Genomic DNA, 22,061 nt, shown 5'->3' on the forward strand with positions numbered 1-22,061 from the left:
AGTAGTCTCTACCTCGGCAGGTCCTGTTGTCTGTGTGGAGGATGTAGCCGAAGCGGCAGGAGCAGTAGTAGCCGCCAATGTAGTTGTGGCAGTAGTGGTCACAGGACAGCTCCTCATCCTCCCTCTCCTTGCACTCGTCCACATCTGTAGGGCAGGTAAAGCCTCTCCATCAATACATGCATGATGATGAAGACTATAGCCAACATTTATAGAGCACTTGATATGGGCCACTCACTATGTTGGGAGATTCATGCATTCTCTCATTTAATCCTCACATACAGCCCAGAGGTAGCCATTATCTTCACTTTACAGACTAGGAAACTGGAACTCAGAGAGGTTAGGCAACTTACCCAAGGTCACAAAGAGCCAAGTTCAAACCCAGGCAACCTGACTTCTGGTGGGACCACTATCCTCTAACAGTCATAATAATAATAACCGTGTGTGGGATAACAACCTCATGAAGTATTACACATTTGTTACTACGCATTCTGTTACTATTCACATTCTATGGAGGATGAAATGGAGACATGGAGGCATTAACGAACTTAGAGTCACACAGATAGTAAGTGGCAGACCCGGGATTTAAATCCAGACAAGCTGGGTACAGAGCTTGTGCTCTTAACTTCTACTTCATGCTTTCTTTCTTTCTGCCCCTAATGTGGGTCAAGCCCTGTCCTAGGCATTTGAATGTACATTTCCCCAAAAGGGATAAACAAATGGCCAATAAGCACATGAAAAGATGTTCAACACTGCTAGTCATTAAGGGAATGTAATTTAAACCACAATCAGGTACCACTACATACCCACCAGAGTGATTAAAATTTTAAAGAATTGACAACATCTAATGTTGGTGCAGATGTGGAGCAGCCGGAACTCTCATACATTGGGGGACAGATAGAAAATGGTACATTTGCTTTGGAAAAGGTCTGGCAATGTCTCATAAAGCTAAACATATACCTATCCTCTGACCCAGCAATTCTTCTCATATATTTACTCAATAGAATTGAAAACATATGTTTGTAAAAAGACTTGTACAAGAAGGTTCATAAAAACTTTATTAGTGAGAGCCAAAAAATGGCTAGATCCCACGTAGCCATCAATGAGAGAATGAGTAAACATACTTTAGTGTATTCGTACAATGGAAAATTACTCTGCCGGCAAAAGGAGCAAATTACTGATGCATGCGACACATAAATGAACTTCAAAAACATGATGCTGAGTAAAAGAATCCTCATCCCCAAAATATATTCTCTACGTGTTCATTTAAATGAAGTTTTAGAAGAGGCAAGAATTAATCTATAGCAGAAAAAAAAATGAAAACAGTTGTTTCCTCTAAGGGAAGTGGGAGCAGAGATTGACTGGGCGGGGACACAAAGGAACCTTCTGGGCTGGTGGTAAAGTTCAATGTCTTGTTAGAGGTTTGGGTTGTACACAAATATAGATTTTTCAAAATTCAGCAAATGTATACATGAGATATGTGTATTTCATTTTATGTCAATTTTACACAAACAGAAAAAATACTGTGAACAAATATTGAACTCTAGCAAGATAATATGCATGCTGAATTATTTAGGAAGAAGTGTACTGATGTCTGCAATTTACGTTAAAACACTTTGTAAAAAATGAATTGCTGGATGGATAGAGGATAGATGATGGATAGATATGTGATAGAGCAAATGCAGTAAGACATTAATGGTAGAATCTATGTGGTGCATAATCTATGTGGTGCATACACAGATATCCATCGTAAAGGAGAGGGCCCAGGCAGTTTTCATCTTCGGAGAGAAAGAGAGACCTGAGGATGAGTCGGTTCTCCAACTTACCCACAGCCATGTAGTGGGCATCAAAGCCTGTGAATCGCTCCTCATTGGAGAAATCTGACCGGAAAGTGATAGACATGAAGGAGCCAGGGGAGAGGACCACCTCCTGGCCGGGAGTCTGCTCTGTGTCTGTGGTCTCTCTGCCACAGAAGGTTGCCAGCACCTGGTCCTCAGTTTCTACCTTTGAGGTCAAAGAGAAAGGGAACAAGGTGAGCAGTTTCCCAGCTAGGCTTCTTTTCTTATCTTTAAAAGAAAAAGGAAGAGGCCACCCAAGAGTAGGTTAGTCAGCCTGAGAAACCCAAAGAAAGGAGGTTAGGGATTCTTGAGAAAAGATGCATTACAGGTTAAGTCAATGTGGACATCTGATCAGTTTCATTCATCTTATTTAGTTCCATTAGAAGTAACTTGATATTTGTCGTTCCTGTCAATAATGAAAAGGCTTATTTATTAAAAACAACTCAATATGAAAGTTTTAAAAAAGTTAGATGACCTCACAGACAGATTCTCTGTGCAACAGGAACTTACCACATTTCCAAAGAATGGAAACTGTATACACAATATAAGTCATTCATTGATATCCAAGGTGTGCCTACTGCCCAGCATGAGATGGAGGTGATGAGAGATAGTCAGACACAGTTCTGGGCACAGGACAGCAGTGTTGAGGTTGAGGAACACAGACACAGGCAGGTATTATACAGTGTGACAAGTGCTTTCATACAAGCAGAAGCACTGCATATGCACTCAAAGCAGGCAAACAATCCACATTAGAATATAAGCTACAGGAGAGGACTTTATTTTCTTTAGAGATGTGTCTTCAGTTCATGGAACAGGACCTGGCACATAGTAGTTATCCAATAAACATTTGTTTACAAGAACTAAAAGTACAAGCCCCATTCTGTGAACAGTGAGTAGCCAGGGAGTCTGTGGGGATTGTAGGAGGAGATGTACTTGGAAGGATACATGGAAAGTAAATTATGGTTGACCTTGAATGCCATTAATTCTGTGAGTAAGTGGAAGACACTGAAAACTTTTAAGCAGGAAAGTCATGTAGTGAACATTAATGTTTAATAGGCAGTCTTAATACAGAACTATTTATTGGAATCATCCAAAAGTAGTTTGAATGTGTATCTCTGTGTATACATGTTCGTGTTAAGACTTAGATGCAAAAAACATGCCTGTTTGCTAAAAGAATTCCCTTCTTTGGAAGAGCCAGAGGCTCTGAGCGAATTCAGAGATCCAGGCAAAGATCCTAAACCGGTGGCCTAAAGCTGATTTTGTGTGAGACAGGAGTTTGGGAAGCTTCATATGATAGCTAGTTGGTATATTTATTTGAGTATGAATTCTTGACGTACCTACTCAATTATCTTATACCTAATCCAATTCTTATAAGTTGTATTTGTGTTTGCAACCTCTGGACTAATATTTTAGCCAAGATGCATGAAAAAAATCTCTTACCAAGAATGACTCCTGCTGCCTTTCAGAGTCATTAAAGTTCTCAAAGGCTGCCTATCTCTAGTAGCTTCTAATGAATTCATTGTTTTGTTCATTAGCTTAGCATGTCAGAAATATCTTGACATTTGACACTTCTGTTTTGAAACTAATGGTTTATTTATTTAAAATAAGTGGGAGTTTTAAAGAAAAACAATTTGCCCTGGCAACAAAACACAAGTACAATTAATCACTAACTTTGGGAATTGAAGTGTAAACAGAAGATGAGATCATGGCTTTGCTATTTATTCCTCTTCTCTGCAGATACCAGCCAAACTCACACCAGTCTTGTTACTGTAGAATGTGCCTATCTGCACACAGCTGAAATGTCACTTCCTTGAACCCCCAGCTGCTGTGTTATTTTGTCTGACTCAGTTTTCCAGATAGCCAAAGGTTTACCTAACTGTAACTAAAAATTTTCTTTTCGGCGTAACACTTTTTAAAAAAGTTCTTTAAAGAAGTACCCACTTTCTCTAGTGAAACATGCTAACCCTTTCTTGGTGATCCAGGGACATTGTTATGAATGTCAACCATTGTGATACTACATTAAAGTGATAATCTTGGGGATATGGAGTTGTGTAATGTCGCTTGACCTGCATTAAACATTGCCGGACTATAAAGCCTTGAAATTCTGAAATCTTCTTTATGTAGTGTTTTATTTCTTGTCTTTTTATCAGCCTATTCACTGTACTTTTCTGTCTGCTTATTTTTAATATGTTGTGAATTAGAAACCAGTTAAACTGCTCTTGCTAGAACTTAATAAAAAAAGGCTAAATAGATTTAGAATGAGGGCCTGGGAAAGGGATTCTTCTGTGAGTAACTGCATGAACTAGAGTATACCATCTTGGTGACCTCTGCTTTGGAGTAATATGATATATAGGAACCTGGCAGTTGGAGGTCCTGGGTCCTGTTCCTGACACTGCCATATCCTGCATTTTGGGCCATCTCCTTTCTAGCTCTCAGTTATTCACCTGTAAACACAGGGGTTTAGACTAGCTGAGCTCTAGATTCCTTTCCAATTCGGACACAGTAGTCATCATAGTCTAACAGAATTCTAACAAATCATCATAGTCATATATTATATAAACCAACCAGAAGATGGTAAGCAGGAATTTTAACACTCAGATTACTGCCTGTTGATGAACTTGAACTTGTTAATAATGAATAGTCATGCCTTGGGCATTAACAGTTCCAGCTACACAGCCTTCTTTCTGTAACTTGGTATCCCCAAGGCCTCTTGGGTTTTGCAATGGCTGGGACATGAACTTTTCAATGAACCCACTGGTCATTTGGATTAGGGAGATACTACTTAGGGTCTGCGATAAATGACCTCCCTCCTTGTAACGTCTGGGCTTAAGGACCTTTTCGTAATGGCAGATAAATGGTTATCACCTGCAGAGCCACAGTATTCCAGAGAACAGGAAGCATGCCCCAGCTGAGGCCCATGGGAAAATCTGAGCCATACATCCTTTTAGAAGCAGAGAAGAGAAGGCCAGTAGCCTGGGGCCCTGGGAATTCAGCCTGTAGCTCAGAATAGAGTCCTGGAATATCAGAGCTGGGCAGGACCTTTAAGAGCTATTTCTATCTGCCTCCTTCTATAGGAAACAGAGGTCAAGAGAGGGGAAGTGACATGCTCAAGACTGGAGAGATAACACGAACATTTTCTGATATCAGTTTTGCTTTGGGAACTATTCTGAGATGAGAGAAAAGAACCCACCAACCCAGAGAATACATGACTAAAGACACAGACACTTGGCCAAACAATTTTCCTGGCTCAAAGGGCTCTTGAAACCTTATCTTGGGTGCATGGACTGTCTCTTAGAGAGGATGTAGCTCACTGACAGCTCCAGTCATAACTTAAACAGAGGCCCTGGTTAACATTTGCATCCTCTGCTGTGGAGTATGGAGTTCTATAAAGATCATTTACCTCTGAGTATAGGCGGATTGAGACCTAGCTTCTATTTGGACTGTCCCGTCTCAGAGGTCATCATATCAACATGATGGAGAGACCTTATCAAGTGAAGACAAAACATTCGTAATAATAGAGACCCACACGGCTGAGAATCATAAACTCTTCATTTTTCTATTTCTTCTTGTGGGCAACTGTGTCCTTATAGACTTGTTATTTAGGACACCAACATGTGGCTATATGTCCTCAATTTGTTTTCTTTGAACTCAATTCACCAAATATGTATGTACTAAGTTCTGTCTACATTTTAATGCGAAGTATGCCAAAAATTATTTATTTGTTATACGAGCTTAATAAGCAAGTTCCCTGCCTCAGGAATGTAGAAGAATAAGATAAGTACTCAAAGGTATATGTGTTGGGGTATTGTCAGGGTATGGTAAGTGCAATCAAAGATAGGCTGCCCTGGGGGTTTAAGGAATGGAAAAGATTGCATCCAGCTGAGGGGAATCAGAAAACATTTAGGAAGAAGAGAATAATCTTTGAGCTGGAGACTGAAACATGAATAGAATTTAGGCAGGTAGAAATCGTGGATGGATGGCAGGGGGTGGGTAGAGTATGTAGGGAGAGGAAATAGTGAAGGTCTGGGATATTCAAGTCTCAACTGCTCCTCCCCACTACCCATTGCCTGGTGTCAGAAAGGGGATCTGTTGAGGACAGAGAGCTGGGAAGGCAGATCTGAAAAGGAGAAGCCACGAGGCTTTGGTTTCCATGAGTTTCCTACCTCAGCAGAAACAGCACAAACCTCCTAGGCAAAACTATGGCAGGGCAGCAGGGGTTGACCAAATTTTTGTGGAAGGACAGATACTCTATGGAAGAACAGCTACTCTATGGAAGAACAGCTACTCTATGGAAGAACAGCTACTCTATGGAAGAACAGCTACTCTATGGAAGAACAGCTACTCTATGGAAGGACAGCTACTCTATGGAAGGACAGCTACTCTCACTATGTATGGCTGCTCTCTGCATGTCCATGAATTCATTACATCAGCTTAACAAATGCATTGACGGCTACCAGCTGGCTCCTGAAAGCAGTGTATAGAGAAAGCAGCCCAGGAGGGATTGCTCTCCTTTTATAGATGAGGAAATTGAAGCCCAGATAATTTGAACAAATTGGGCAAGGTGACTGGTGGATCTAGTCAGTGGAGAATGAATCTCATGATAAATGAATCTAGTGAGTGATGGCTTTAGGTCCACAATTGCAACATCCTGATTCCCTAGCCAGTGCTCCTCTAAGACATTAGGCAAATAAACAAATGCTGTCTTATAACCCAAATGCCTCATGACTTTGTTTGTGAATGTTCCCGAGCTAACTCCTGGAGCCTTTCTGAAATCTGCTCAGGGCCCTTGAGGAGCATTGCAGACCTAATTTAGGCAGACATTTAGGGAGTATGCTGGATTACCCTGTTGCCAGTTTAGTTACTCTGGGAGTTATGTTCCCCAGACTTTCTTTCCCTGTATAATTCCAGATTAGAGTTGGCCAAAAGAGGAATTTGTGCAAGTTTGAAAGGCAATAGTCATCACTCACTGAAGGTTGTTTTGTAATCACATACAGAGAAAGAAAGGTGTAGATGTGTCCAATACATCCTCACTTGCTCTCACATTCCTTTACTCTGAACCCAGCTCTTCTTTATAACTGCTGGCTCTGATGGCCAACAGTGGCCCATGCCTATCACCAGATGCTCTCAGGTGAAACCACAGAGGTGATAGCTGCTTACAGCCAACAGCTTCTCAGAGACCCCTTTCCATGAGCCTCCCCTTCATAACTGCACTTTGGCCCCTTAGGTAGAATTGACTTATCAGATTCCCTTGCAGATGCAAGTATTTCCACCCATGCCAGGGCTTTAAAAGAACTGCTTGGTGACAACCTTTTCTGTAATCCTCTAACTCCCCATTCCCAACTTTCACTTGCCCAACTCCTTCTATAATTACATGAGTTCTAATACCCATAAATATTAATTATCTCATATTACTCATAAAGACTTTGCCTTCCTGATTGAAGTCTGACTGATATAGTTATTGATACCAGAAGTAGAATGCTGCAGTAACAGAAAACTAGAATATGTGGCTTCAGTTTTGGGATCGGCTAGCAAGTAAATACTAGAAAAACAGTGAAGAGACTGCTATAGGAGTATAAAACAGACCACTTGAGTAATGCAGTGGTGAATCAATTGGCAAAACTTGTCTGCGGCAACTTAGAAGGTAGAAAAGTGTATGTAATGGGCCAGGTGTGGTGTCTCACACCTGTAATCCCAGAAATTTGGGAGGCCTAGGTGAGGGGATCACTTGAGCCCAGGAGTTCAAGACCAGCCTAGGCAACATAGCAAGACCCTGTCTCTACAAAAAGTACAAAAATTAGCCAGGTGTGGTGGTGTGGCGCGTGCCTGTAGTCCCAGCTACCCTGGAGGTTGGGGTGGGAGGATCGTTTGAGCTTGGGAGGTTGAAGATGCAGTGAGCCATGATCATGCCACTACACTCCAGCCTGGGCAACAGAGAACAGAGCGAGACCCTGTCTAAGAAAAAAAAGAACGAAAGAAAGAAAAAGAAAACTGTATGTAATGAACTTGCATATCTGGCTAAGGAAATCTTTAGACAGGATGTTGAAAGTGTCAGTATGTTCTTCTAGTTGTGTATGGCAATGTACTTTAGGAAGAAGTAAGTCTCCAATACGTGAGCGGAACTTAGAGGAACCATAGAGCGCCCAGAACTAGCTGGGTTGGAAAACAGTCTATCCACTAGTGAAAGATTTTAAGGCTGGGTGCAGTGGCTCCCGCCTGTAATCCCAGTACTTTGGGAGGCCGAGGTGGGTGGATCACGAGGTCAGGAGTTCAAGACCAGCCTGGCCAACATGGCGAAGCCCCATACCTACTAAAAATACAAAAATTAGCTGGGTGTAGTGGTGGGTGCCTGTAGTCCCAGCTACTCCAGGAGACTGAGGCAGAAGAATTGCTTGAACCTGGGAGGAGGAGGTTGCAGTGAGCTGAGATCATGCCATTGCACTCCAGCCTGGGCAACAGAGCAAGACTCTGTCTCAAAAAAAAAAAAAAAAAAAAAGGAAAGATTTTAAAACCAAAACTGGCTCAAAGCTACAGGGTAAATGTCAAATCAATGATGTGGCTGTAAGAATCATTTGTCAAGACCTAGAATATTTAAGGCAGTACCTAGTACTCCCTATCAGCCAGACCACAAGGCACCTAAGAATCTTTTTTTCTTTTTTTTTGAGACAGAGTCTCGCTCTGTCGCCCAGACTGGAGTGCAGTGGCCAGATCGCAGCTCACTGCAAGTTCCGCCTCCCGGGTTCACACCATTCTCCTGCCTCAGCCTCCCAAGTAGCTGGGACTACAGGTGCCTGCCACCTTGCCTGGCTAGTTTTTTGTATTTTTTAGTAGAGACGGGGTTTCACCGGGTTAGCCAGGAGAATCTTAAGAACATCGTTCTGTAGCATCCTGACATGCCCTTCAAAGTAGGAAGGTCTATTTTGAAAAGAACTGTGGATATGTTTTTTATCTAGTGGAGTGAACTATATTCTGCTACATAGGAGACCCAAAAAGATTTTAAGGGAGCTATATCAGCTTGGACTAGAAATGACTGTGGCAATTCAAAATGAAAAGAGGCTCCTGAGCTTCAGGTTTCTATGTACAGGAAGTGACCCAAATAGACTACTCAGCTGCAAACATGGGCCATTTCTTATAGAAAGGAAAGAACGTCTCAGAAGGCAAAGCTAAGAAGCCAGAGGCAGAGTCAAGATCAGAGGCAAGAGCCACTCTCACCATTCCCAGAGAGCAATGGACTGGGGATCCACTCTCACCACTCCCAGGAAGCAGAAGTGGGCTCTAATCAAGGAACATTCTTGGTATCTGGAGTCGGCAACGTTTGCCTGGCTAAATTTCAGAAATACTACGGAGCAGTAATTGCTATAAGCCTCCCACTTTTTTCATTTTTCAATGGAAATTCTATTGTGGTTATCTTATTCTTCTCTCACCAAGACGAGGAGATACTGAGCATGTGAAGAGAAAATAACTTTTCTTTTGGGTTCAGAGATCTCTAAGTCCAGAGGAGATATACTTCAAGAGCTATATCTTTGTTTGTCATCTGACTCTAGACCTGATTTAGATCATGAGGTCCTGAAGTTCAAGCCTGACCTGCTAATGGGATAAAACTTTGAGAGAAGGGGCAAACGTGCATTTCGCATATGCAAAGAACATGAATTGTTTTGTCCCTAGGAGAGATTATAATATATTGTTTGCAAAAATTATTCACAATAATCTCTTCCATTTCTGCACACAGACAATTTTTGCCATGTAACTTCACCGCTCATTGATTGACCTAACTTGCTTTGACAATAAGTATACAACACGTTGAAAGCAGTATACTATTTCCAAACTTAGGCCTCAAGGTTCTTTTGTTTAGGCCTTTGTTTAGGCCTTTGTTAAGGCCTCAAGCTATTAACAAAGATTCTTTGCTTAGCCAAACTTTAGTCAGCTTCTGAAACATCTCCTCGGCTCATCTGTGTACTTCCTTGTAAAACTCAGTTTTAGCAAAATATTTGCTGAATCAGTGTAGCAAGAATGCCCCATCCCTGAAATCTTTTCACCCTAGAGATTGAATTGGGATCTTCATCCTCCACCATCCCCGAGGTGCTGTCTGATCATCTTGGCCTGTCATCAGCAAGAATCCTGTTAGGTCATTTTAGCTAGAACCCCCCTTACCCCTGATGTTTCCTCTTAGTAATTTAACATCCGCTGACCTCCACCGTGCTCCCTGGCTTTAAATCCCCACTTGCCCATGCTGTACTCAAAATTGAACCCAATCTCTCTCCCTCACTGCAAAATCCCATTGTCGTGGTCCCTATACTTTTTGTCCTCGTCCTGAATAAAGTCTGCCTTACCACACTTTAACAAGTACAATTGAATAATTTTTTCTTTAACACTTACATATGTGGAATACTGCCCTGAGGCAACTGTGTGAAGAAGCCCTGTGAGGCCTACTGGAGAATCAGTGGCCACAGAGGGCAGAGATGAACTGTCTGATTAAAATCTCTAGACCAATTCACTGGCATTCACCATTAGCCACGAGATGAGCAACTCAGGCCATCTTTGACCTTCCAGCGACAGACATGCCTCTGAACAACTGTAGCTGCATGAACGACCTCAGGCTAATCCAGCAAAAAGACCATCTCATTGGGCCCAGCTCAAACGCCTGACCACAGAATCATAAGCAAACAAAATGGATGTTGTTTTAGCTACTAACTATTGGAGTGGTTTATCATACAGCAATAGATAACTTTTATAGCAAGTAAGAAAGTGATTTGGGACAAAGAATAGGGTGATGTTTGTAAACTGAAATTTGGAGAATCACAATCTCATGGGTTCCTGGGGCCTCAAAAGTCACCTAGTCTAACCTATTATCTTTTTACCACACCCTTAGCGAATATCATACCACCTTTTCACTATCAGCTGCAGGGATGAGAAACTCAGCATCTTCCAAGATAGATCAGGCTATTTGGATTATCCTGGACTTTGAAAGTTATCTCTTGGCTCCATATCTGGGAATATAATCTAGGGAAAAATATTCCAAATGTGGAAAAAAAACTTCTATAAACAAAGATATTTATAGCAGTCATATAATAATAGAATATTAGAAATACTGTAAATATCCCATTCTAGAGAAGTAGTTAAATTAGTATTAACTTCTAAACACAAGGCAGCCATTAATTATCACATTCATGGAGAGTTTATAGCAATATGTAAATATTCTTAGGAGGCGATACTAAGTGAAAAAGCAGAAAAAATAGTATATATGGTATAATTATACCTATGTTGAAAGTATGCATTGAAAATAAGAAGGGGAAGGAATTAGAGTAACTCTTAGCAATGGTTAGTGGAACTATCGGTAATTTTTCTTCTTCCTCTCTTTTTACATTTAAAAAGAAACTTGAGCTCAAAGCTGCTTCTCTCTATCTTTCACCCCATGGTATAAAATCGGTTAATTCAAGTCAACAAACAAGGGGGGCACACAGGAGGAGCAACTAAAGCAGCCTGGAAACGCAGGGTCATGCATCTGCTATCACCCTCCTCCCCTCAAGTCTTCCCTTCATCACAGAACATGGCGTGGGTACTCCTCAGCACTGTCACCCCCTCTCATTTCTCTAGCCCTTGGGTCTCAACAGAGTTGAAAAAGAGACCTTTGCTTCATAAACAATAAGGTGAAAAGTAAAATTCTGAGAAAACATCAAGAAACTCAGAATACCTAAAAGTCACATATATCTGTATATGGCAGGGAGGGTCTCATGTCAGGGGACAGTTTTTGTGACTGTGAAGTCCAAGGAGTGAGTAGGTAGGTGTAAGTGGATGGCTAAGGGGAGACAGAAGAGTTTCTTCGTCCAGAGTTCATGAAGACCTAAAGGAAAGGAAAGGGAGAGAGAGAGAAAAAGAGAAGAAAGATAGATCTTAGATGTTTAAGAAAGGTTACAATAAGAGCATCTCTGCCCTTTGTTGACTTCTCAAGAGTGGGTCAAATTGTGAATTGTTTTCAATTTGTTAGGTTTTCTGTTTCTTTAGGATGCAACCCCTAACTTACTAGGGTACCTCATTTTTATATGATCTTCTCCAGTTATTAGATGTTGGAAAAATTACTTACATTCTCTGTACTATAGGGCGAATTGTGTCCCCCTAGAATACATGTTGAAGTTCTAACCTCTGTTTCTCTGCATGTGACATTATATGGAAATAGGTCTTTGCAAATGTAATCAAGTTAAGATGACACTACACAGGGTTAGAGCGGACCCTAAGCCAATGACTGGTATCCTCATAAGAAGAGGGAAGTTTGGACACAGAGACACACACAGAGGGAAGACAGCCATGTGAAGATAGAGGCAGAGATTAGAGTTACGCTGCCACTAGCCAAGGAGTGCCAAAGACTGCCCGCCTACAACTGCCTATTCTAGAAAGCTAGAATAGACAAGGAAGACTTCTCCCCTGGAGCCCTCAGAGGGAGCATGGTCCTGCCGACACCTCGATCTCAGGCTTTTCACCTCCAGAACTGTGTGAGAACAAATTTCTGTGGTTAAGAAACTTAACCATTTAAACAGCCACCTAGTTTGTGATCATTGTTACAGAAGTCCTAGAAAGCTAATATTCTCTGTATACAGGTCTTCTCATATGTCAAATAGTGAAAATAATAGTATTTATATCACAGAACTGTTGTAAATAGGACGGGAGTTGATATACGTAAAACACTCAGAGAAGTGCCCGGGATATGTTGAGCACTCAGTACATCAATGAGGAAAACAGGACTGCTGAGATCCATCCACCAACCGAGATGACACGTTCTGGCTCCCAGCTAGTTGCCATGGGTCACTTCATGCATTTGGAGAACATTAAGAAGCTGAGATTGTCCCTGGATACCCTCTATTTTCTCCATTTCACTCCTTTCCTAATCTTGCTGAAGCCATCAGCAGTGGTTTCCCCTTTTGTGGGGACTCAGAACCTAAGCTGATAGAGCTGGAAGGGCACCTAGAGAGACCTCCCAGCCCAGCCTCCTCCTCTGGCAGGTGGTTTATTAGCTGTTTGGCTCTTTGCACTTTGCAAAGCCTTCCAACAGTCCTGGGGCTGGGAGACATCAAAAGGGTACTCTTAAGTTATGAAAGGCGATCAGAGCAAAGTGAGGGGTCTCTGAAGGCTTCTGTCCACAAGAAGATAGCATTAAGTCTAGGAATTTCTCTCTTTACTTTGTTGTGCTTCAAAAGATTTTTCTAGATGCATGAATTGTAGGCCAATGATTCACTGACAGCCCCGGGCTGACTCCTGCTCATTGTGAGTGCTCGGTACTCCTGAGCTCACCTTCAGGGAAAGTCCATCACTCCCAGCCACTGGGCCAGTGGTTAATGGCCCAGTCCTGCTACTTCACCGGGTAGCTTTACTTTCAGTTAACGATCTGAGTAGAAGAAAGTTAAAGGCACCTCATACCAGATAGAAACCTGGGCCTAGAAACGAAGGAGGCATCTGGCACGTGTGTTTGCATGTGTGTGCTGCACTTCAGAAGCTCTTGAAAGCCACATAAAGTAAAAATAACTAAGCTGGCAGATCTAAGCTCAAGTTGACTCCAAATGAGAGGTTCTGGAAGTTAATGCTCCAGTTCTGGCTCAAGTCTTTCGACCATAAAAAAAAAGAGTAATAATAATCGGCCAGGCACTGTGGCCCATGCCTGTAATCCCTGCATTTTGGAAGGCCGAGATGGGTGAATCACGAGGTCAGAAGTTCAAGACCAGCCTGGCCAACATGGTGAAACCCTGTCTCTAGTAAAAACACAAAAATTAGCCTGGCGTCCTGGCGGGTGCCTGTAATCCCAGCTACTCGGGAGGCTGAGGCTCAAGAATTGCTTGAATCCGGGAGGCAGAGGTTCCGGTGAGCGGAGATCACGCCATTGCACTCCAGCCTGGGTGACAGAGTGAGACTCCATCAAAAAAAAAGTAATAAAAATAATGATGATGATAATAATTCCTCATTCTATGTGGAACTTTCCAGTTGACAGGGCACATTTACCTTCTCTATTTTATTTGCTCCTAATGGCAGTCATGTAGTGAATGCACTTCTGGGAGACAGTTCTGAGTCCAGGGAGGTGACAAGACTCCCCCAAGTCCACATAACCTACAAGTAGCAGACCTGAGACAACATCCGGATGTTCTGACAACCAGGTTTGGCTCAATAATTGGAATCGCACAGCTGATAAGCCATCTGCCAGAGCAAAGGTCAGAGCTGAAAAGATCATGAAAAGACCTCAAGTCTATACCTGTCCCTTCTTACGTGGAGGAACAGACTTATTTAAAGTCAGTCAATGGCAGAGCCAGTACCGGGCGCAGGTGCACTGCTCTTCCCAGGACAGTGTCCTTATTTGTCCATCAGGGTGAAAACCTCCTAACAGAGCTGGGTGAGCCCCTAAGCAGGTATTGTGTACATGCAAATGCTTGGCACCATAAAGAATGTGGGGGCCTGAGAAACAGCTGGTGGGGTCCAGAGAAACAGCTGGCAGGTCCTAAGAGTCCAGGAATCCCAGAGTCCAAGAATCCCACTGCTGCCAGGAAGCATTGCCTATTCTCGGGAGGGCTCTGGTCAGAAAAGGGCAGCATGAGCAGAGGGAGAAGAAAGAGCTGGCAGGGGAGGGGTCCTGCCAAGAGCCTGGGAAGCGGGCATCCCGCAGGTGGGAAACCAGCAGTGCCCACCGTCTCAGAGGGAGCTGGGCTTGGGGGGTGGGGTGGGAGGGAAGAGTCTGGGAATTGTGTCTGGGAGGGAGAGCCAGGGAGGATTGACACTCTCTTTGGCCTGAGAATGGCTCAGACTCCCCCACCTCACCCTTTCTGGAACTCCAGAGCTGAGCTCATTCATATGCAAATCCCTTCTGCAACTTGGAGGCTGGGCCCCAAACAGTTCAGGACAGGAAAATAGCCCGAGGATGGGAAACACAAAGGGTTGTTGTGTTCTTCTGCGGCAGAAGCTGCCTGTCTCCAGGTGTGTCATAGCCAGGATGCGGGTGAGGGCAGTGATGAGGCTTGTGCTGAGTGGACAGAAGGGGCCGCCTTGGGCAAGTGTCTTCCAGCAGAGTTTCAAGGATTGTGAGCCGCTGTGTGCCTGTGACACTGTCCAGGACCTTGCCCTGGCCCACACTAAACTTACATCCTCAAATCTTTGCACTGAAATCCTACAAGAGCACTGGAATAAGGACCAATTGTCACATCTCTGCCACTCATACCTCAGGGGTCACTTAAACCTCCCCAGGCAGTAGGTGCGCTGGAGCCAGCAGCTCTCACCAGTTTCTAGGAGCCAACTGTCAGTTTTTCAGGGATTTTGCTCCCCTGTTGTTAAATCCAGTCATCATTAAGTTTCACAAACTTACCATTAAATATATTCTATTAGTTCTATGAAAACTTATTACTTCCTAATTATGTGATTGTTCTATGATCTATGCTCTGAGGGCTCTCTCTGTCTATGATATCTGAATGTTGAATGATGAGCCACTGCACGTCTCTTTTCCCCCATTCCCCGCCCCCACCCCCCAATCTGGTTGTTAGCACTCATACCCCTGTCTCCAGGCCGCAGTTTTCACAAACGTAAAAAGTGGACATTAATACTATCCTCTGAACGTCAAGTCAAATGAGATTCGGGGCATGAAAGCAGCTTGCGAAGCCTGCCATTGCCCGGCAGCATTTAGCAGGAACCCTATTTTGCAGCCTCCCATCCCGCTCTCCTTCTGTACCTCTGTCTTCATTGATGTTCCTGCCCTCCAGCCACACTGCCATCCTTGCTATTCTTCAAACACACCAGGCACTTTCCACCTGGAGGCACTGAATGTTCCCTCTGGTTGGAGTGGCCCCAGGGTAGCCCCCCCCACCAAGAAAGCCACATGGCTAACCTTCTTACCTGCTTCAAGTGTTTCCTCAAATGTCACTCTCTCAATGAGCACCATATTTAAATCAGAGCCCCCATCTCGACTCATGCAGAGCCCTGCTCTATTTTATTTCTTTGCCCGTAAACTTATTACTTACTACATCATTTAGTTATGTATTATGTTTAGTGTTTACTGTCTGTGTATCCCAGTGCAATGTAAGCCTCACTTTAGAGATTTCTGTCTGTTCTAATTACTGCTGTACCCTAAGCTCTAATAAATTGTAGGCACTAGATAAATATTTGTTGAATAAATGAACACCTCTCCTTCCCTAACTTTTCCCCTTATAAACATATCAAAGTAAATTCAGGCACTGCTCTTCACCAAGGTGTTTTGAAGAGCAGCATGTAATACACTCAAGCACAGAGATGTGCACCCCATGTACACCCACACCTGGGACATTCCCACCTCACACTCACCCACATTCTCTGCCTCAGCACTGGGAGCTTCCTTTTGTTTTCCATCACCCTGAAGCCTGTGCTGTTTGCACTTTCGGCATGAAATGAGCTTTCATCACACTTCCCTGATGCAAGCTCATTTTCATTTTCTAATTCTTCTGAGTCAGCTAGAATTGCTGTTTGGGACCCTGTGTCTCTGGAGTGGGAGAATTCCACTGGAGACTACAATTGAAATTCATGAGAAATGTTTACCCATTTCTCATTTCCTTCTGGGGCCAAGGCCTCCTGTCCACTCCCAGAGACTGAGCAGAGTTACTGCAGTAGGTGAAGTGAGTTCAGCCGGAAGGTCGAGGGCATGTTCTAAGTAAACACAAAGCATTGCACAGAAATTAGGAGCTTAGGGGTCAGAAGAGTCCCCCTTGGGAGCGACTTACCTCTCAATTACACAGCAGGATGCAGACTGACCCAATGTGGCCTGAGGGAAGGGGCATTGGACTGGGAGTCACAGACCATCAGAACCGGAAAGGTTTGGAGAGGCCAGCTGGTCCAGTTCCCTCATCAGGCAGATGGGGAAACTGAGGCCTTGAATGAAGACGTGACTTGCCCAAGCTCTCAGCAGGAGTCAGCAGCTGTTTTCTAGGCCAGAGCCCTTTCCACTGCCAGGAGACATGTGCCTTTTCCTGTTCTGCCCAGGACTGTGCTTTCTACTGGAGAAAACACAGACATAGGCCCTGAACTCATGGGGCTGGCAGTCTAGTGGGAATGAACTTGAGCTCATCATTAGAAATTACGCACTACAAGCGGATAACACAAGCACTTGCCGATTCATTGTAGTTCAGACTCCATTTTCTATTATTTTTAAAAAACACTTTTTTCTCTCAAAGGATAAACGAGAAAGTTATTTAAAATAATCTAGACAATATAGGGCCCCTCAAGGACCTTCTGTTTTACCAAATTTTATAAAATTATCTTGACAAGTAGGAGAGAACAAGGTTCTCCCACAACCTTGTTTTAGGAATAATGCATGGCCAGGAAACATAACAGGACCCCTTCCACAATAAAGCCTATTCTGAGGCAGCCTCCATAGACAGACAGAACCATGACTCGGGGAATTAGAAGAGCAGGGAGTCAAACCTGGCTTTCCTGCAGAGACTTGAGCAAATTCACTTGTACCTGTTTCCTTTTTTGTAAATTCGGTGCAATAATCCCTACTCTTCCTATTCCATAAGAATCAAATGAGTGAATAGATTAAAAACTGCTGTAAAATTTGTGTTTCTACACAGTAAATACAAAGGAGAAATAACCCCCAGCTTTTGAATAGTGTTTTGGAAGCACTTTTTTACAAATTGCCAGAAAAAACTGAGTAACATTAGCAAGGCCATACACAGCTAATCAGTGGTAGGGTCGAGTTGATGAGAAAAGTGACATTCATTGAGCATCTGATGATACCAGGCAGACACTTTTTTTTTTTGAGACGGAGTCTCTCTGTCCCCCAGGCTGGAGTGCAGTGGCCGGATCTCAGCTCACTGCAAGCTCCACCTCCCGGTTCATGCCATTCTCCTGCCTTAGCCTCTCGAGTAGCTGGGACTACAGGCACCCGCCACCTCACCCGGCTAGTTTTTTTGTATTTTTAGGAGAGACGGGGTTTCACCGTGTTAGCCAGGATGGTCTTGATCTCCTGACCTCATGATCCGCCCGTCTCGGCCTCCCAAAGTGCTGGGATTACAGGCTTGAGCCACCGCGCCCGGCCCAGGCAGACACTTTTATTACTCATCCCATTGCCTTCATTACCACTATAATGTACTTATGAGCTAATTAGAGATGTGTTAGACATATGCCATTGAAGCATTTACTTCATTTGGCATTCACAGTAAGCCTATGAAATAAACATCATTATTATCTCCATTTTACAGATGGAGAAGAAAATCTTGGCAAGGTTAAGCAAACGCTCCCGTAAGAAGTGGAGGCAAGACTTGACCATGGGTCTGAATGACTCCAAAGTTTGAGCTCCCAACCGCTGAGCACAACTGCGCTTGCAGTACTGATTCCTCTCAGACCCTTCTGTCACTCAAATCCTCCCACAACCTGTGAGGAAGACATTGTATTCATTAGGAACTCTTTCTTTCAAATGATGACAAAACCAGTGCTGAGGGAGATCAAGGAGCTTCACCAAGATTCCTCACTCAGATGGTGGCAGAAACAGAATTTAATCCTCAATGTGTTAATCCTCTCTCCATCACTGTCTCTGTGCTTTTCCCACACCCATTCTTACAACTCTTTAAGCTCTGTCTCAAACTTTAGACCAGCATTTCCAGCTGTATTCAAAACTCAATGCACTTCAGTGCACTCTATATCTTTCCAAATCTACGCATCTTCACGTTCCTGATCTCAATTTCTGGGTTAGTAGCCAATAAGTTGTCCTAACTAGAGCTTAAAGCATCTGATTCCTCCTTTTTCCTCTCCCATATGCAGCCAGTTCCTGTGGGGTTTACCTCTGCACATCCTACCTGCTCTTCCATAGCTGTCCAAGAGGCCTGTGGGCTTTCTTGAAGTATACTACGCTCCACATAGTCATATCCAATCTATTTAGCACAGCCACCTAAATGGCCTCATTCAGCGGCTCCAGTTTCTTTTCACTTTACCAGTCCTTGATGCCCCTTATGTAGCTCCAGATTAACCTTGCTCAAGCATACCCCTGATTGTGTCACATCCCCGAACCTCACTGCCCCCTTCGTCCGTGACATCACAGCTTCTAATTGGAGGTCCTAGACTCAAATGCTAAAAGATGCCAGGCAGAAAACATGAGTGAAACAAGCTGCTATGAATTCTTTAGACAGAAATACACACTTTGCATGTTAAATACAGAGGGATATTCTTCACTCTGCAAAGAGATTTTTCCTGAAACACATGTCTTTCTCAGGAACTTTCAACTTTCCTATTTTTGATAGAGACACTGGGGGAAAATGTGTCACTTTCTTTACTGTAAAAGAAGCAATGGTGCCACGAAGAGGCCAGAAAGCATTAGTATGGGGGAGTTATGGGGAATGGTGGGGACTCTACCCGCAGGGCCACCTCTTCCTGGTGCTGGCTGGCTGTTGGAAGGCAGGAAGCTGCAAGATTTGCCAGATTTTCTAATATTCTAAGATAATTTGGAAATGTAGACTGTTGTGTGAGATTGGAAATTTTATGTTGTCGTAATTCTTTCTTCTTCTTTTTTTACTCCCCACCCCGGCCCCAAATCATAGTATAAATTAGTATTAGGCTGGCTAACAAAATTCATTGGTGAAATTAATTCAACCTTTGACCATTTTTTTTGCGATTTTGGGAGCACATGCTTAAACCCAAATTTACCAAACATTTCTCAGTTCACCCTCAGATAATCTTTCTGGGTTTTACCTCTCCCCAAAGCATGCCAACTCTGATTATTCTCAGTTTTGCATCATTCCCATCCTCTTCAACCTCCCTGCTTTGATGGTAGCTCTGCTAAGAAATCCTACTTAGGGAACTGCACTGCCAAATTATTATTTACCCCTCAAGACTAATCTCAGACATCAAGTATTTCCAAAGCTCTCCCTGGCCATCTAGAAATGACCACTCCCAAACGTATATACTGACTGATACCCCTTGTGTTACTTTGTCTGGCTTTATTATGCACTTATTTCATCACATTCTATGGAACTCTGAATTCCTTGAGGTCTTTACAGTTCATTTTACTGTGAAGAATTCTTTTTACTGATCTTTGCACACCCAGTCTTTGGCATAGTCTCAAGCTTATGGTAGATTTTCAATAGGATTACTGTGCTTCATTCCATAGACAATGGGGAGGCATTGAAAGATTTTTAGAGTAGCATAATCAAAGCTATGTTCGATGAAGATCCTTCTGGATACTCATAGAAGGTAGGCTAGATGGGGAGAGGCTGATATCTGGTAGACATATAGAAGGCTATTACAATAGACTAGTTGAGAGGAATAAGAATTGGAACTAAGGAACTAACGGTGGAAAGGCGGGAAGAAATATCAAATACATCGAGGATATAGGGTTAAAAGGAAAACAGTGGCATTGCATTACATAAACATGCCACAGATGCTATTGAAATATTACACATGGTGACATAAAGAGAAAAAAAGAGAGTATCCAAATGCAGGTAATTTATGCTACCTTTTACAGTGAATAGATGCCATGAAATGAACTTGAAATTGGAATGTGTAATCTGCTGTTCTCTTGGTGGTTCTGGTTTCTAACTATCTAAACTCTCTCCATAACCATAGCTTCACAGTTTCTTTGTAAGTATAAATGAACCACTTCTTCTGGTGCTCAACCAACGGTACTTTAATTTCTTGCATTTCTGGAAAAAAATTCTTTTCTGGACATCTAAAAGATAATGCTTTACAATATTTAAGGGATTTTTTTAACGGTAAGTTTGACTATAGACAATATTTGTTTTATATTACAACATAAAAACCTAGTCATTCACAAGATGGGAGTTCGCTGTTTTTTAATCTGTTAAATAACTCTGTTAAATAACTAGAAGAAAAGACTGAGAATCTTAAGATGTAAATTCTGATACAAGCATGATGTTGGCCAATGAATTGTCCTTCCCTGGGCTTTGGACATGATGATCATGGGGTTGGATCATGATTTCTAAGGTCTTAGATGCACAGAATATCAAGGCAAAGTAGACCTTAGAGACCATCTGGTTTTACCCTTTGTATTTGACAGAGGAGGAAACAGAGTTCCTTCTAGGTGTAGTCATCTGCCCAAGGTTAGTTAGTATAGAATGACACCCAGGACCCAGGCTGCCTGACTCTGACCAGCATCTGTGCTTTGCCTCTTGCCTGCAGCATTAACCAGCCTGGATTCGTAGGCCTCATCCGTGCACTACAGCAATCTAAACATTGCAGCAACATTCCCAGGAAGCAGATGCTGCTGTGCAGATGTGCGTGAGTCTTGAAGACCAAGAACTGTGGGAAATCAGGCAGGAGAGGGATTTTCATAAATGTGAGCATCCGGACCACAGACTTGGGGGTCCTGCTCTTCTACAGGCTACTGATGAGCAGTATCAGCAGTTCCATCATCATTGCCCTGATGGGCCTGGGTGGGAAGGGCAGTTTGTGGGGTTGGGCTGGCTGGAAAATGTTCCTGTGAGTTGGAAGGTTTCTTAAACCCACTCCTATATAGGCCTGGGAGGAGAATTTAGTCATAGAGCAAAAATGCCTTAAAACAGGGAATTTTATCCTGCCAAAGGCAAGTCAGTGTTATTTTAAGTTGCTTTGTAAAGGACAGTGTTGGCATGATATGTTTACAAGTTCTGTGATGACATACCACCAAGGCATCCCCAACAGGCTGCAGGCTCCTACTGGAGTGCTTGCAGCTATGCAACATTGAGACGCAGCTGCTGTAAACATAAGATTTCTGTTTTCTGGTGTTATCCTGACTATGATAAGGAGGATTTGGTGGGGTCGTCTTAGAAGTTCTGGCGAGGAAGATTGGGATTATAATTCCAGAATTGAAAGGACCATGGGGATCATCTCACTCCACCCTCTCACTGAACAGAGGAAAAAACAGAATTTTGGAGAGGGATATGGATTTACCCGGGGGCCACATGGCGTATTTGCGCTTTTATTTAGACGGAAAGGGAAGAGTTTCTCTTCCATTTATGGCCAGAAAAAGCATATATGATAGGGGCTAGCATTGGCCAGGCAATTAGAAAAAGTCAGTGGGTTTCAACTAAGTGTGGAAAACTTCTGGGTCTGGGATTTCAGAGGCAGAATGCTCACCCTCTCTCTGAACTCTGACCTCCTCTCTGTCCAATAGGAACGTGACCAGAGCAGCAAGATTCAAGTCACAATCCCTCAAGGTGCTTCAGGGTAACCAAGGAGGATGAGGAAGCAGGGCCACCTACAGCTAGAGCAGCTCACTTCTGTCTCTTCTCTATGTTGGGCCTAACT

At 43.1% G+C, this 22,061-nt stretch overlaps 2 protein-coding genes across 6 annotated transcripts in view; one reads left to right on the forward strand and one right to left on the reverse strand.

Annotated features, from left to right (window-relative positions):
- RTP1 (receptor transporter protein 1) overlaps positions 1 to 22,011 on the forward strand; it is a 142,597-nt gene extending 120,586 nt beyond the window's left edge. Inside the window, exons 4-5 of the transcript XR_004182352.1 lie at positions 20,955 to 21,049; positions 21,928 to 22,011. The gene's annotated coding sequence lies outside the window, so the exon portion shown is untranslated. The remainder of the gene's footprint in view (positions 1 to 20,954; positions 21,050 to 21,927) is intronic.
- The window catches only part of MASP1 (mannan binding lectin serine peptidase 1), a 76,973-nt gene that overhangs the window by 43,356 nt on the left and 11,556 nt on the right, over positions 1 to 22,061 (reverse strand). For 4 of the 5 annotated variants that reach the window (XR_644293.4, XM_009201913.4, XM_017956032.3 and 1 more), the window contains exons 3-4: positions 1,824 to 2,001; positions 13 to 144 (exon numbers count right to left, since the gene is read on the reverse strand). Coding sequence is in view for 4 of the 5 variants with exons in the window: in XM_009201913.4 (XP_009200177.1) it covers positions 13 to 144; positions 1,824 to 2,001 (310 nt within the window). In the remaining variant the exon portion in view is untranslated. Of the gene's footprint in view, positions 1 to 12; positions 145 to 1,823; positions 2,002 to 16,546; positions 16,817 to 22,061 lie in introns of all 5 variants that reach the window. The other variant, XM_017956033.3, reaches the window with a different exon arrangement.

This window comes from Papio anubis, chromosome 2, assembly GCF_008728515.1.
Source record: "Papio anubis isolate 15944 chromosome 2, Panubis1.0, whole genome shotgun sequence".
Taxonomy (NCBI): domain Eukaryota; kingdom Metazoa; phylum Chordata; class Mammalia; order Primates; family Cercopithecidae; genus Papio; species Papio anubis.